General features: G+C 38.8%; 1 protein-coding gene across 2 annotated transcripts in view; it reads left to right on the top strand.

The window, feature by feature from the left end:
• ZBBX (zinc finger B-box domain containing) overlaps positions 1–15,504 on the top strand; it is a 134,275-nt gene extending 118,771 nt beyond the window's left edge. For both annotated transcript variants that reach the window (XM_003256401.4, XM_003256402.3), the window contains exons 20-21: positions 13,590–13,728; positions 15,217–15,504. In XM_003256401.4, the coding sequence (XP_003256449.2) occupies positions 13,590–13,728; positions 15,217–15,343 (266 nt within the window). In that variant the 3' untranslated portion in view covers positions 15,344–15,504. The remainder of the gene's footprint in view (positions 1–13,589; positions 13,729–15,216) is intronic.
• Positions 15,505–16,912: the final 1,408 nt, after the last annotated feature.

Below are 16,912 nucleotides of genomic sequence, written 5' to 3'. Positions count from 1 at the left end.
AAAAAAAAAAAAGAAAATGTGGTACATATACGTAATGAAGTACTATTCAGCCATAAAAAGAATAAGATTCTGTCATTTGCAACAACATGGATGGAACTGGAGATTGTTTTGTCAGGTGAAATAAGCCAGGCATGGCAAGATGAACTTTGCATGTTCTCACTTATTTGTGGAATCTAAAAATCAAAACAATTAAACTCATGGAGACAGAAAATAGAAGAATGGTTACCAGAGGCTGGGAAGTATAGTGGGGAGTGTGGGTGGAGTGGTGGGAATGGTTAATGGGTACTGAAAATAGAAAGAATGAATAAGACCTAGTGTCAGATAGAACAACCCAGATACTATACTCAATTATAATTTAATTATACATTTAAAAATAAAGAATATAATTGGATTGTTTGAAACACAAAAGCGTAATGCCTGGGGAGATGTATTCCAAATTTTTCATGATTTAGTCATCACACATTGCATGCCTGTATCAAAATATCTCATGTACCCCATAAATATATGTATCTACTTTGTACTCACAAAAATTTAAAATAAATTTAAAAATTGAGAGAAAAGGTAAAAATAAAGAGTAATGGAGGCCATTTCTAACTATATGCTTTAGTTTCAGATAGTAATAATTCCCTATAATAAAAGATGAGAGCTCATTTATTTTTTAAAACCACATGCTAATCTAGATCATACTGAATACATCCCTTGTTGTAGTTACAGTTTCTTATTTTGTAAAGTTTTCCTTTTGTTTTTTTCTTAGTGAAAATCAATACAGATTAAATGTTTAGTACCAGCATTTTCTTCTATGACTTCCAAATCCTGAGCCTTTTATCTTGATTTCATCTCTTGATGGTTTTATTATAGCATTCTTGATAATGTCTGCTTTTTGTCTTATTGCCAAATAGCACATTAGATGTATTTATTAGGTCACAATTTCCTCTCCTCTGCATGCAGTAGACATTTTCCTGTTGTCGTCTGACCCTGAATATGGTGCTAGTTAGGCCTTTATCACAGTTTTTTCCATTAAACTTTTGTTTAGTTCAGTTTAATTATGAAATAATTTTTCCCTGCAGGTAGAATTTATAGAAGTTTTATTACCTGAGTTTTCTTTATATTTGAGAATACCTGCTACATTTCTATTTAGTTGGCAAATTGGCTGAGGATAATATCATTTGGTCACCTTTGTCTTAAACCTTGTATATACTGATTTGACATTTTCTGGCTCCGAATGCTGTGAAGTAATCTGAAGCCTCCTAGATTCTCTGTCTCTGTCTCTCTCTCTCTCTCTTTCTCTCTCTCTCTCTCTCTCTCTCTCTCTCATTCTCTCTCTCTCTCTCATTCTCTCTGTCTGTCTGTCTCTCTCTCTCTCTCACATGTGACAGGCTTCTTTCCTGACTGAATGCTTGGAGAAATTTTTCTTAATCCTTGAAAGTCAGTAACTGGTCCAGGATTTTGTTTCGGTGTCAATAATTCAGCATTTTTTTTTAAACACAGGGTTCTCTCTCTGTCTGTAGAGTATGTTACCCCTTATTTTCAAAGAAATTTTCTGTTTTTATATCTTTGAATTGCTTTTCTGTTCCATTAGGCTTTCTCCTGTTGAGAAACCTATTTTCTTTATGTTGGCACCTCTTTAAAAAAGTATTACTTATACTTCTTCAATTGTTTTAGCTAGTTTTTAATTTCCCTTTGTATTTGCTATCATTATCTCAAGCTTGTCTACATGTCAGGATTTTAATTTTCACCTAGTTATAGTGCACTCTTTATCACTTGACTTTTTAAAAAGTAGTTCTCTAAAGATGTTGTAACTTTTTCTTTGACATTTTTTGGTAGTTTTCTATTTTGATATAAGTTAAAACAGAAAATTTGCAAAATACAAGTATAGTACAAAGAACTCTTCCCCCAAATACATTCTACCTGGTTCACTAGCTATGTTTTGTCCTATTTGCATACACACACATGTGCACACACATGCACATACACACCTCCTTTTGTACCTCCTTTCGTTCTGAACAGTGTGAGGGGAAGTTATAAACATTGTAACACTTTACAAAAAAATATGTCAGTGTGCATGTCCCAGAAAAACTGCTTTCTCTTATATAACCATAGCACAATGATCAAAATCAGGAAGCTCACATTACAAGATACAATGTGATTTTCTAATCCACAGGGCATATTTAATTTTTTAAAATTACCCCATTGATGTTTGTTACAGCTTGTTTTTTTCTGGTATAGGATTCAATCCAGGAACAGGTGACCATTTAATTAGTTTTCCTTTGATGCCTGGCATGTTGTTGCTCGATCTTTGAGGTTAATTTTGCTCTTTTCAAAAAGTTTGCTTTCATTACTTCTTTTGTAGCCAAAGGACTTGTGGAAAATCTTATGGTCCTGATCTATGTTTTCTACCAAATTTTATTTTTTTATTTTTTTCACCCGTTACATGCTAAAGATTCTAGTTTGTTTATATATCTAGTTGTGTCATTTCTTTGGATTTCACTTGCCTATGTTTATTGTGAGTGGCTTTGTTCCTATCTTCCATCTTTTCTGACATAGTGAAACTAAATTCTTCCTGAAATTCTCTTCACTCTTACTGAGCTCTATCAGTCTTTTCTGTGGAGCTACTGTTTGTGAGTTCTGTATTGTACTCTTTTCTGTATCCTGCTAGCTCCAAGGCATGGGGTGGAGCATAGGACTGGGGAGCTCAGCTTTCTCTGTTGAAAGATCTGGGCTTGCTTGTCTTTTTCTGGATTTTATTAAATGCCAAATTTCTGTCGACCTGGTTTCCCGTGTTCTGTCTCTGTGGGGAAACCTTCAGATTTGCAATTTTCTTGTCTCTGCTAAGATTTTGAGGTAGGTGATTAGCGGCTTTAATAAGGATTTCGGATGTCTCCTCCTTACTTCTTTTCACCTACTTTTCTCCCTATTGACATGGTATTGGTGAGACTTGCCTGTTCTTTTTATGACTGTCTCTTTCCTGTTCTTCATTTGGTGTCTGTGTGTTGGGCACACACTGTGTATTGGAATAACACCCAGCCACACCTCAATAAATTTTATCTGGTTGACTCTTCTCAAAATTATTATGTCAATTGTATCCCTTTGTTTAGCTCTTTTTATGATTTTAATTATTCTGCTTTTTCTATTTATTTAATAGGGGTTAGAGAAAAAAATCAATAATCCATATTTACCCTTCATTCATTTACCTTGCTTGAATTATTAAAAATCAAACATAAATCTTCCTAGAGATAATTCTTACATTACAGGCCAATTCTGTAATAAAGTATGTGAAGTCTGAACTACATCTAAAAGGACAACCATACAGTTTTTAATTTTAAAAAGAGCTTTGTAATTTAAAAAATTGATACATTTTATTATTTACAAATGAAACGCAATAGTGTACAAACACTAGTCTTTTTTTCAACCATTCCAGCTTTTCCATTTTTTAAAATTATCTTTGTTCCTATGTGCTTCAGTTTTTTCCTGGTTCACTTATTTTTTCATACACTAACATCAGTATTTTCACTAGAACACATAACTTTTTATATACAAAAGCAAGCACACACTCGGTAGCCTGTGAACTGCCAGGGCTTTGCTGATGGTCCAGCAGCAGAAGGCAACCACTTTCACACTTAGCTCAGACATGGATTTTTTTTTTTTGGGGGGGGAAGATTGGCTTTGTATGAGTGCACCGTTCATGAATAGGGTCTCTCTGAGAAAGGAAGAGGATGACACATCAGGCTAATCAAACCAACAGTCGGTGAGGTGACAAGTGCTACAGTGACATAAGGCTTCATTGTAGAAAATTCACTGATTCTGCACAAGGCCTTTTTACCCTGTTTTGCATCAATGGACAGAAAAATTCCATTCACCTTTCACTACTCATGGTGCAGTCTGGAAAAACTTCATGAGGTTTTCTCTCAGACATACACCTCCACACCCCTGGATGCTTATACAAATGTAAATATGTTCAAATCTCTGTGAAAGCTGCATTATTGTGTACAGCAACCTCTCTGACTTGTTTTCTGCTATTTCTAGGATGCATCCACTTCTTCTTTCTAAGTTCTATGTAAAATAACCATGTTAAGGAGCTGGGAGAATAAGACAGAAAATAACTATATTAGGTAAACAGTTTCTCCTTTGATTCAAATTGCTGTGACTGATATCAGACTGCCATTCTAGAAGTACCTGAGGAGGGCAGAGGTGTTTAAGGAAACAGTTTCTCCTTGGATTCTGATTGCTGTGGCTGATATTAGAGTGCCATTCTAGAAGTACCTAGGATGGACAGACGTGTGTGTGTGTGTGTGTGTGTGTGTGTGTGTGTGTGTGTGTTGCAGGCACAGCATCATGATGAATCAAGAGACAAGAGACAGAAAGCAGATTGGTTGATAACCAGGTTCCCCTGCCAGGGCGTGTGGTTTGAAACGATACCACCGCTTACTAGCTTCATAATATTGGGCAAATTACTTCCTTCATCTGTCATTGCATCAGATTCTATATATGAAAGATGAGCATAATAATAGAACCTATCTAATAAAATTATTTGATCATTAATTAAAATTATATATATGAGATATTATATTTATGAAAACTTATCTCTCTCTCCACACACACAACTAACAGTGCCTAGCACATAGGAAGTCCTCAGAAAACTGTTAAGTGATATAAGAAACCAATAGGTAGTGCTTTTGATACCGAAAATGTTCCCCCGTCCCCCTCACAGGGCATGCGATGGGGGTGTGGCTCGCTTCTTCAGTACCCCACTGCTCAAACCTCTAGGGAGCATACAGACAGGCCGACTGTGGGGTCCGACTCCACAACAGTGTCTGGGGTGAATGTTTACAGATGCTAAGGCCCCAGTCGGCATGTGTTACAGGGTGCCCTTTTAGTTTGCCATCTATAGGTGGCTTGTGTTAACCAGCTCAATTAGACCCTCTACCTTGTCACAAGGATGGAGGTCTTTCTGTATCCCAGGTTCTTGCCTTGGGGTACCAGAAGAATCAGATCACACATGGTCTTGGAGAATGAGTGCAGTCTTATTGAGTAGAAGTAGCTCACCACCTCTGGGGGAGCCAGAAGGGAGATGGTATTCCCCTGGAGTTGGGCCACTCAGCAGCCCCAGCTCTCCTCCAACTGCTCTGGCCAAAACTCCATGCCATCCTGCTGGTCAATGGCCTGGCCTGCTGGTTAGTGGCCTGCTGGTGTGCTGGTTTCTGTCGGTGTGCTCTTCTGCCAGTGTGCTGGCTCAACGTACTCTCGCTATCCAGCTGCTTGTGTCTTTTTCCGCTGATGTACTCCTCTCAACATCTGGCTGCCTATGTGTCTGTCCACTCGGGTCTTGGGTTTTTATAGGCCCAGAATGAGGGCATGGTGGGCCAGAGTGGTCTTGGAAAATGCAACATTTGGGCATGAAAGCAGGAGTGCCTGTCGTCACCTAGGTCCAAGGGAGTGGAGCCCTAGCCAGGGACCTGCCTTTCTGTACTCAGCACTTCCTCGACCCCTCCAGTATCATTCTCCCCTCTGAAGAAGTACATCTAACTACCTTTAGAATATGGAAGATGACCTGTCTTAGCTGCTTCCTGCTAACAGGGGGAATTGTTCTGGGGAAAATGGCAGTCAGACTCCTAGAGGTCTAAGTGTTCCTAGACAAGGGGAGCCATCTTCCGAGGCTTAGGTCAACCATTTGGATTTTGATGGCTTCGAGGCTTGAGAGGAAAAAAAAAAAAAAAAAAAAAAAAAAAAGTTTTATAAGATTAAGTATGCATGGGTTAAACATGTGTATTATACAAGGAAAGAATTTAGTGCCAGAGATTACAGAGATAAGAAGTGAAATATACTAACAGCAACATTCTAGCCTGAGCTGTTTCACCCTGGTGAAAGAAATGAAACGTTTTATGGGAGCGGTTAAACTTTAGAAGAGAAATAACTGTTCTTGCCATATCTTTTAGCAGTTAGCAGGCACATCCTGGGAATTTTGGGGTTTGTGGGCTTACATGGTGGTCATCAAAGCTTTTATCTCTTTCCTGCATCTCCTCTCACTTTTCTAGGCCTCCTGTCTCTATTATAAAAGACTGAGGTGGCCACTTTCAGGAGGTCCTCTAATGTACTATCTGGTCCCAGGGCCCAGGAGCTACCTGAGTAATACATTTATCCTTTAGGATTAGCTGTTCTCGACTGAATCAGGAGCTAGAGGTGTGCTTTATCAAGGCCACTCTTAGCCTTTCCAGGAAGGCAGCAGGATTTTCATCAAATCTTTAGTCGATCCTGGACAACTTAATATAATTGAGAGGCTTAGTCTTAGTCTTACATAAGCCCTCCATTTGCACACCTGAAAGTGTCTCCTTTTCCAGTCTTCCATCTCATCATTGGGATCCCATTTAGGGTTATTTACTGGTATTGCTTCTCTTCCAGTTGGATACTATTCACCCCCTTCTCTGACGCTGTATATGAAAGAAAGTTCATCTCCAAATCTCTCTGCTGCTGACAGAGCAGCCTGCTTCTGAGTGTCCATCGGGGTTTGATTCAAAAGTAACATAACATCTCTCCAGGAGAGCTCAAATATTTGGGTGTAATTCTGGAAAGCCTCTATTTATCTATCAGGGTCATCTGAAAACTTGCCAACATCCCCCTTAATTTGCTTTAAGTCCTATAGGGAGAAGGGGACCTGGATCTTACTGGGCCCAAATTTACTGGGCATTTGTTGGAGGGTTAAGAATGAGACTGGAGTTTGTCTAGAGCAAAGATTTTTAGAAGGGGGCGAGTGGGAAGCTGAAGCTGTATAGGGTGGTCTGGGTGGACCCCGAGTAACAGGGTCAGAGGTAGCTGGATCCTCTGCTGGGGTTGTCCCTGGGACTCATATCTTTAATTGCTTGAGCTTGCCCCTTGCAACCTTCCCTGAGATGGCAAACAGGAGGGCAATCCTACACAGTCAGCAAAGGTCTGGATTGCCTTGCAAGCTATAGAAAGCCTACACTTATGGGGTCTCAGATTATCTGTCCTCAGGTGTATAGAAAAGTTCCAAATGCCAGATGGTATAGAAATGAATGATTCCTTCCTGAGGCCAAGCCACTCTTTCCTGTAAATCATAATTTGGCCAAACCTTTTTGTAGAGGGCTAAGAGGCACTTTTCCTCCAGATTCTGAGGCTCAAAGCAGTCCCAGTGGTTCAGAATACACTCCAGAGGAGTATAAGCTGGGGGTGGTGAAAATAACTGGTTGCCCATTCTGAAAGACAGTGAATAGAGGTATCCCTCATTCCCTTTCTTCTTTCAACAAAGACTCAAAGTGAATGTCCTCGTTTCACTCTCCACTGCTTATCCCTGAGCCCCGATGACCTTGGCAGGTGCTGGCCATGGATACTGATGTACTATGTACCCACGAAGCAGGGAAAACCTGGAGAATAGGAATTAATCACCCTCACCTTTGCCCCCGTTTCTCCCTGCTTTCAGCAAAGCTTGAGTCTCCTGAGCCTGTTTATGCCATGAAGCATCACCTCCTTCCATGAGGTGGGGGGTTTAGTTGGCAGGAATTGATTCTGCCCATTTACATTATACCTGTTGCCTGGCTTTGAATCCTTCAGACCTTGTTTTTCTTTCTAGGGCCTCAGCCTGAAGCTTGGAGTCCAGTTCGGGACTGAAAAGGTATTTTAGAGGCTGTTTATATCTGTTTAGAGTGTCTCAAATGTGCCCTGTCGAATTTGCAGTTATCAGTCAGCAGGGGCCATTACTCTGTTAACTTCCCTATTAGAAACAGAGTTGATGGGGAACACCTCTCACTTAGAAAAGGAAAAAAAAGAAAAACAGTTTAAGAGGAAAAAGGGGAAGATTCTGGGGGAAGAAGCCCTTGCTTAGTACAACTGGACCCCTCTAATCCTGATATTTTTACCCGACTTCAGACTAGGCTGAATTCCTTGGCCAGGGAAAGAAAGGTTCCATTAGCGCGGTGGGTGAGAAGCACCCATCCGTTGACCCTGTGGAGTCACGGTTACCGTCGCAGCTTTGTCCCATACCCACTCGTGGCTGCTGGGCTTGGCCTTTGCCTGCTGCTGGCATGCCTAGGCACCCGAGCTGGGAGGGGAAAGGGTAAGAAGAGGTGCCCTGAGCCGTGTGTGCCTGTGGCTGTGAAGGTGGAGGCATACATGGCACCTCTAGGAAAAATTGATCTGATTTGCACCTTTGGCAGCTGAACCTACTGCTCATTTTACTTAGTAACATTGCCATAGCCTGTAGCAAAACTCTTAACATTGTAAAGAAAGAGATAAAAGTCATTTCAAACCATATGAGAGAGAAAAGATATGACATCTGGGGATTTTGACTGGCTGATAAGGGCAGAATTTTGAAGGGAAACAGAGCTTCTTACCACAGGAAAGAGAGAGAAGTGGGAGGTTTTGGAAGAGAGGCAGACTGGACAGTTTCACACTCATTCACACTCCTCTTCCAGGATCCTGGCAGAGCTCCCATTTGAAATGGGAAAGGTTCCCTAGTCCCCCTTGCAGGGCATGCAATGAGGGTGTGGCTTGCTTCTTCAGCACCCCACTGTTCTAACCTCTAGGGGAGCATACAGATAGGCAGGCTGTGGGGCTCCAATCTTACGGCAGTGTCTAGGGGTGAATGTTTACAGCTCTTGAAACCCCAGTGGGCATGTGTTACAGGGTGATCTTTTAGTTTGCCCTCTGTAGGTGGCTTGTGTTAACCAGCTCAATTAGACCCTCTAGCTTGTCACAAGGACAGAGGGCTTTCTGTATCCCAGGTTCTTGCCTTGGTGTACCAGAAGAATTGAATCACATGTGGTCTTTGAGAATGAGTGCAAAGTTTTATTGAGTGGAAGTAGCTCTCCGCTGATGGGGAAGCGAGAAGGGAGATGGTTTTCCCCTAGAGTTGGGCTGCTCGGCGGCCCCAGCTGTCCTCCGACTGCCCTAGCCAAACTCCGCCTCAACCCACTGGTTGATGGGCTGCCAGTGTGCCAGAGTCTGTCAGTGTGCTCTTTTACCAGCATGACCCCTTGACGTCCTCTTGCCGTCCAACCACTGGTGTCTTCTTCTGCTGATGTGCTGCTCTCCACATCTGGCCACCTGTATGTCTGCTAGTGTCTCAAGTTTTTATAGGCCCAGGATGGGGGTGTGGTGGGCCAGGGTGGTCTTAGAAAATGCGACATTTGTGCACAAAAGCAGGAGTACCTGTCCTCACCTCAGTCTGTGGTGTGGAGCCTTAGCCAGGGACCTGCCTTTCTCTATCCAGCACTTCCCTGCCATACGTCCGTATCACTTCCTACATACAGTAAGATGTTCTTGGTAAACCCAATTTTTAATAAACTCTAAAAGCTGTTTCCATTCTAGAACTAGTTATCATCTGTACTGCTTTGAGGATTATAGTTAGCTGTAGTTCATGCCACTTACTATTCCTTCCACAAATAGCTTTATATAAATAACATTATGACCACTTCCTTAATGAGCTTAACATACTGGTATAACTTACTTATAAAGACACGTTGTCAGTTTTTGGATGTTGCTGTAGCCTGAAGAAATTTAGGAAATACACATTGTGAAAAAGTATTAGTAATAATGCACTTTAAAGCACTTACTTCTTCAATAGTTAAAAATGATTTATTTGTTTCAAACTCAATCTGATTTGTGGTTTAAGAATCTTCGTGTTCTTTAAGTTCCCACAACAATTTGTGTTTGTATGACTTCACAGGTAATTAACTGAGCCAAGTAAAAGAGATGAAAGCACTTTTTCTTATATAAGAAATAATAAAAATATACCAGATACTAGGCAATAGGCCATACTGTCAGTGAAATAAAACAGTGAGGCAGTGGCTTTCTGGAGTAACTGGAGTCTCTGTTCATAGGTTGACCATTAAGTAATGTATTAAACTATAAAAGTGCTAATCTAGTCAGGATTTATAGTTCACAAATTAACTAGATAACCTTTGAAAAGGCAGCCAAATTACAAAGAGATAGAATGACAGTCTTTTTGCTTTAGTGTGTCTTTGAATTGCAGAAAACAAATTGGGTGCACATGGAAGTGAAAAGATATTCAAAAGTTAATAAAAAGAATATGACACCATTTAATCCGTAATAATAATTACTGGTTGCTTTTGTATGTGATGTTGCTCCATTTGATCTTAACAGCTATTTGGTGAAGTAGATGGGGCAGATGCTACTCTTAATTTCCTTTCTTCATATTCAATAACTGAGGCTCCGGGCAATGCAGTAATTGCCCATGGTCTCCCCGAAATGTATAGCAGAGGCAAGGCACAACCCCAGGCAAAGCTACTCCCACATTTCTTTGTCTTGCCACTGTATAACAATGCCACATAAATAATTTGAAACCTTTACTTCATACCAATTTTGTGATCACTTGTATTAGTCAATTCTTACACTGCTATAAGAAATACCTGAGATTGGGTAACTTATAAAAACAAAAAGAGGTTTAATTGACTCAGTTCTGCAGGGTGTACAGGAAGCATGGCTGGGGAGGCCTCAGGAAACTTATAATCATGGCAGAAGAGGAAGCAGGCACATCTTCACATGGCCAGAGCAGGAGGAAGGGGTGGGTGAGAGGTGCTACACACTTTTAAGCAACCAGATCTCATGAGAACTCTCTATCACGAGAACAGCAAGGAGGAAATCTTCTCCCATGATCATGTCACCATTCATCAGACCCCTTCTCCAACATTGGGGATTATAATTCGACATGAGATTTGGGTGGGGACACAAATCCAAACCGTATCACCACTTAAGAAGGGCAGGGTGTGGGCAGAGTGAAGGTAAAGGGATGCAAGCATGGAGAGAATAGGGAAAGGAGAAATAAACAAGACATAGTGCAGAGGGGAGAGAAGATGGAAAGAATAAAAATTAAGGAGGCTGAAGTGTTAGAAATAGGTTAGAAATAGGGCTCTGTCGCCCAGGCTGGGGTGCAGTGGCGCGATCTCCGCTTACTGCAAGCTCTGCCTCCCGGGTCCGCTATCACGCCCGGCTAATTTTTTGTATTTTTAGTAGAGACGGGGTTTCACTGTGTTAGCCAGGATGGTCTGGATCTCCTGACCTTGTGATCCGCCCGCCTTGGCCTCCCAAAGTGCTGGGATTACAGGCGTGAGCCACCGCGCCCGGCCTACACTGTCTTTAATATTAGCATGTAGATACGTAGCTATTCTAGAGAGTCCTTTAGAGTTGTTGTTGCTCCTTATTGGGAAATAGCCTCTCTGATTGGTTCTCATTCTTTGAAGTTTTTATGTTTCTTTCTTTAGTGTTTTCTTTCATTTATTTAAATAAGTGCTTATTTATCTATGGAATATAGTTTTATGTATGTGTTTTAAATGACTTCAGTTTTAGAAATGCACCTTAGAACTGTGTATTTTATCCATGTTTTTCTCCTTTGTCTAATTGTTTATTATTGTTTTTAAAGAGATTCCTCAATGATCAGAGAAGGTACTTTTACTCCAGGGATAGAAAAGGTTTAACTATAATTTATTTCTCAACAATCAACTGACTTGCCAGTTGTAAATTTTCTAATATAAATGTTAATCCTGTCTTACCTGGTCCTGTATTAGAAAAATTAGCAGACAGATTTTTGTACAATTGACCTTTTGAGTTTAACGCTAACCTACAATAGGGCTGTTATAAGCAGTTTTATTTTTCTCTGCCTTGATTTTTCTGTTACCTAAAATCACGTGGTATTACCTTTGTTCCTGTTAACTTTACAGGTATTCTGAAATATAATTTTGAGAATAAATAGTTCTAGAAAAATAGACTCAATATATTTGCACAACTTGAATTAGCTTTATGCTCATTCAATTAGCTCAAATGCGTAATAGAGTTTGGATATCTCACCTGGTGGTATTCTTTAGATCAAAGCATTGCTATTGGGTTTCAGTACTATAATTCTACCAATTCCGAATCCTGAATTTACTGCTTTCTTGTGGGAGCATTCCCTTTCATTAGGGCATGTAAATGTGCCTTGGGTCTTCTTTTACCATATGGAAAAATAGGAGAGAAGATAATAGCTTAAAGCTAAAGAATTAAATTCTGGAACAGAGTGATTTACAATATTGGTGAGCTACCAGAGATCAGTTCTAGTTTCAGCTCTTCCACTATATGGCTGTGTGACTTTCAGCAAGTTATTAGTTCTCCATGGGCACCCAATTCCCTGATCTCTAAATGAAGATGGAAGTAATTAGGAGATTTAAAAATTTTAACTAAAAAGTCTTTTGTCTTTTTCAAAATTAATCTTATATAGAGCCCCTAAATTTAGATCAGGTAAAGTCCTGATTGCTGAGGATATGGTGGGAGCAGGAACCAAATCCTAAGCTTATTGAATGTACCCATGCATCATGATTTCAAAGTCACTGAAGTAAACAATTTTAGGGACACTTCCATGTGTAAATTTATTGAGGTCTATTTTTCAGTGGGAATAATCTGATTTACTTTCGGTAGGGAAATCTCTATTTGCTCAAAAATGTCAAGTTGATACTAACCACCAAAAAAAAAAAAAAAAAAAGTTAAGTCCACTGTAGAACACATGTATGTTGATGTTTGGTTCTTGTGACCAGGAGGAGGTTTATTTGGTCCTCTCATAAAAGTAAAGGGCTTTGGAAGGCCGAGGTGGGTGGATCACGAGGTCAGGAGTTCGAGAGCAGCCTGACCAACATGGAGAAACCCCGTCTCTACTAAAAATACAAAATTAGCCGGGTGTGGTGGCACATGCCTGTAATCCCAGCTACTCGGGAGGCTGAGGCAAGAGAATCATTTGAACCCGGGAGGCGGAGGTTGCAGTGAGCCAAGATCACACCATTGCACTCCAGCCTGGGCAACAAGACCGAAATTCTGTCTAAAAAAAAAAAAACAGGGAAGAATAGCAAGCAGTAATTTTGACAGTTTTAACAGTCATCATAGTATAATTTTATGTATAAGTTAGATGGCTCATTATAATTTCAGCAGTGAAAAAAGAAGGCATTGCAGCCTTTCTAATATACAATGATATTTAGTTACATACTTGAATTTTTGGTAGTTTATATGAAGATAACTTTGCCTAAAGATTTTGCTTATTTAAGTTGCAGTATTTGTCCTTAGCTAGGCTAAATCATAAGCCAGCTTCATGAAAAGAAAAATTTAAGGCTTCTCTGCTTTCAAATATGAACAGTTATTATCTATTCAAACAAAGCAAGGAAGTCAAAAAAGAAAGAGCAACTGTGCCAAGGCTAATCTTTCCCTTAGACTGTGTGGGAGTAAAGCTTTTATTTCTTATAAGAAAAAAGATAACAAAATGTCCAACAGGTTGAGTGGCTGCAAAATATTCTAGCTTTAAAGGCGGTCATTTGATTTTTCTTTTGAAATTTTATGAGGTCTCAGGACATTTGACACATGTTGTAAATGTAATGTCTATTTACAAATCAATATGATAAAAATGACTTGCTACCCATGCCCCAATTTGGAATCTCAAATCAAACTTACTCCACAAACATTAGAAAATTGAGGAATAATTAAAAATCTATGCTGACCTTCTTTGTATTGCCTGTAATTTACTCTGGGTAAACATTCAGCACCATATACTGTATATTTGTTTCTTGAATTTATGTTTTGACAATGCATGAAATAAAATATTTCAGATACTTCAGAAAAGCTTTACAGCTTAACCTCAGAAGAGTTCCCAGATTTCAGCAGCCAATCACTGAATATAAGTCAGACTTCTACAGATTTCCTTAAGACCTCACATGTGAGGGGTCCCTGTGGAGTCGAGGAATTGAGGTAAGTTAAGCCTGCAGTTTATATATTAATATAGTATGTAGTAAAATTTTGACAAGCTCCAACTAGTTATCTTTATTACATATAGAAAGATTGTCCTCATGTGTGTACTTTATATGATCATTCTTCATAGAATGTTTAGGTCCTTTGCTGATCTATTATCAAGATTTAGTAAAAGGCTTATAAAGTTGTTACTTTAATGTGAAGAGATCATTCTCTGCTGTACAATATGTATCATAAAAATGAAAAGATATTTGGAATGTAATAATCCTTCAGCATTTCTTATTATATTGAAAAACAATTGCCTTACTTGAATTAATTAACCTAATAAATGTCAATACTTTGTATTAATAGAATCCTACCCAATGTGAATAAGGTTTTTAAAATCAAATAGTAAGTTTCTTTCTTGAAATCAAGTCTAGATAATTAATAATAACATATTTTAATTTGTATCATATCATTCTTTCCTCGCATAAAATACATTTAGGGATGGTCAGATCAGCTTATAAGGAATGTAGGTTATACTAGTAAATGTTTCAGAAAAGTAGTCTATTGTTTCAGACTATTATTGACACACTGCAATTCCTTGAAGAAGGAGCAGGATTTCTTCTAGAAAGACTAAAATAAGTATAAAATAAGTTATTTGTATTGTAAATTTCTTTGATTGAAATTTAATTGAAATCTGATACTACAGTAAAAAGGGAATCAAGAGTTTTTCATTCTTTCTAGAGGAGGAAATCATTGAGTTGTTGTTCTTGGTTTTTGCATTTCTTTCTCTTTTTAAAAAATTTTTTAAGACAGGGTATCAACATGTTGCCTAGGTCGGTCTCAAACTCCCGGGCTCAGGCTATCCTCCTGCTTCAGCCACTTAAACAGCTGGGACTACCCAGGCCACTGCACTCAGTCTGGATTTTTGCATTTCTATTATCATTTATATTTGTTTAAAGAATCAATATAAGATTGATATTTTCTTCCCTTAGATAAATCATTAAAAACAAACTACACCTACAAGTATTCTCATCATTCATAAAACAAATGCTGTCATTAATTTTTGCTTCAGCATATCTTGACTGGCTATCTACATAGTCCTAATTTACAGTACACAAAAGAGGTGATTTATCTGGCAGTCTATTCACTGGGATTCTGTTAAACAGCCAATGTGATGATGAATGTTCTTAATGATGACCCTGAGGCTCTGCAGGTTTCTAAAGTGCCTCTGAATCATCAACAAAAGACACAATCAGAGACTATAAAGTCTCTCCTTGATTCCACTGTGGCTTTCTTTCTTGGGAGAGGGAGAATGATGAGAATTTCTCATTAAAAGGAGGCTTGGTATATTGGGCACATTGAAAATTATGGCCCCAGTCTGATACAGCCCTCACATCTGCTTGCCTCCAGCAACTCCGGCATGTGTAGTATTGATCAGAAGATAAATGAAGAGTTGAAACCTGGTTCTGTATATTGTGTATTGATCTTATTACGTATTTTCAGCTGTTCCAGAAGAGATACCGAAATTCAGTCTTTGCTGTCACTTTCTGAGAGCAGTACAGATGAGGAGGAGGAAGATTTTCTCAACAAGCAACATGTCATCACACTACCGTGGTCAAAGAGTACTTAATGATTATTTGTACATTACTTTTTCCATTTTGTACCCAGAGTAAAGCAAACAACTGAGAAAAGTAACCAAGTGATTACCTGTCCAAGTGCTGGAGATTTTGATTGTTAATGTCTTTGATGTTTCAAGGCAACAAACTAATAAAAGTAAAATTATAAGTTCAAGGGCTTATTCTTCTAATGATACATTATATGTCAACCACTAATCTATATTGCAGATTATGTTAGTAAAATATGGTGAATTTGAAGAAATAACTGTTATAACTGTGTCTATAAAACCTACTATAGGGCAGAACATGATTATACTTAAAGTAATATTTCATTGTCCAATTATATTTTAAACAATTATGTCATCAACAAGAGTGTGCATTTGACAGCCAAGTCACACTAGTCAGTATCATCAATTGAACCTGTAATTACACTGTTTATTTTCTGGTTTTTGACATTTATAGAAGTTCTGGTATCTTCAAAAGTTTGCAATAAAAGAAAAAAAGAGGACCAAAAATAAAATGGATGTGAAACTTTTCATACTGTGCTCTAGCAAAACACAGTAAAGACCTCTAAGCATCTTTTTTTTTTTTTAGAAGGTCAATGTAGTGATTAGCTTTATGTGAAAACGTGACTGGTCTACAATACCCAAATGATATGGGTTGGCTGTGTCCCCACCCAGATCTCATCTCGAATTGTAGTTTCTATAATCTCCAGGTGTCCTGGGAGGGACCTGGTGGGAAGTAATTGAATCATGGGGGCAGTTACCCCTATGCTGCTGTTCTTGTGATAGTGAGTTCTCATGGATCTGATGGTTTTATAAGAGGCTGTCCCCGCTTTTGCTCAGGACTTCTCTTTGCTGCTGCCACTTGAAGAAGAATGTGTTTGCTTCCCCCTTTCACCATGATTTCCTGAGGCCTCCCCCACCATGCTGAACTGTGAGTCAATGAAACCTCTTTCCTTTATAAATTACCCAGTCTTGAATATGTCTTTATTAGCAATGTGAGAACAGACTAATACACCATATACTTTGTCAGACCTTATAATTGATTCATGAATAACACAGGGACTTGGGGCACCATCCCTTTGCACAGCCAAAAATCTGTGTATTACTTTTTACTCCCCTCAAATGTAACTAATAGCCTATGGTTGACTGGAAGCCTTACCTATAATATAAATAGTCAACACATATTTTGTATATTATATGTATTATATACTGTATTCTTACAATAAAGTAAGTCAGAGAAAAGAAAATGTTACTAAGAAAATCATAAGGAAGAGAAAATATATTTAATATTCATTATATAGAAATGGATTATTATAAAATCTTCACCATTGTCTTCATATTGAGCAGGCTGAGAAGGGCGAGAAAAAAGAGGATATGAGTTTTGTGTCTCAGGAGTGACAGAGGCAGAAGAAAATCCATGTATAAGTGGGCCCTCACAGTTCAAACCTGTGTTTTTCAAGGGTCAGTTATATTCTAGATGTTTCTGTGAGAGTATTTTTTTAGATTAGATTAGCATTTAAATAAGTAGGCATTGAGTAAAGCAAATTAGTTTACATGACATGGGTGGGCCTCGTGAAC

Source organism: Nomascus leucogenys, chromosome 11 (assembly GCF_006542625.1).
Source record: "Nomascus leucogenys isolate Asia chromosome 11, Asia_NLE_v1, whole genome shotgun sequence".
NCBI classification, from domain to species: Eukaryota; Metazoa; Chordata; class Mammalia; order Primates; family Hylobatidae; genus Nomascus; species Nomascus leucogenys.
The sequence above is the reverse complement of the archived record's forward strand: the minus strand, read 5'-3'. Positions and strand labels throughout refer to the sequence as shown.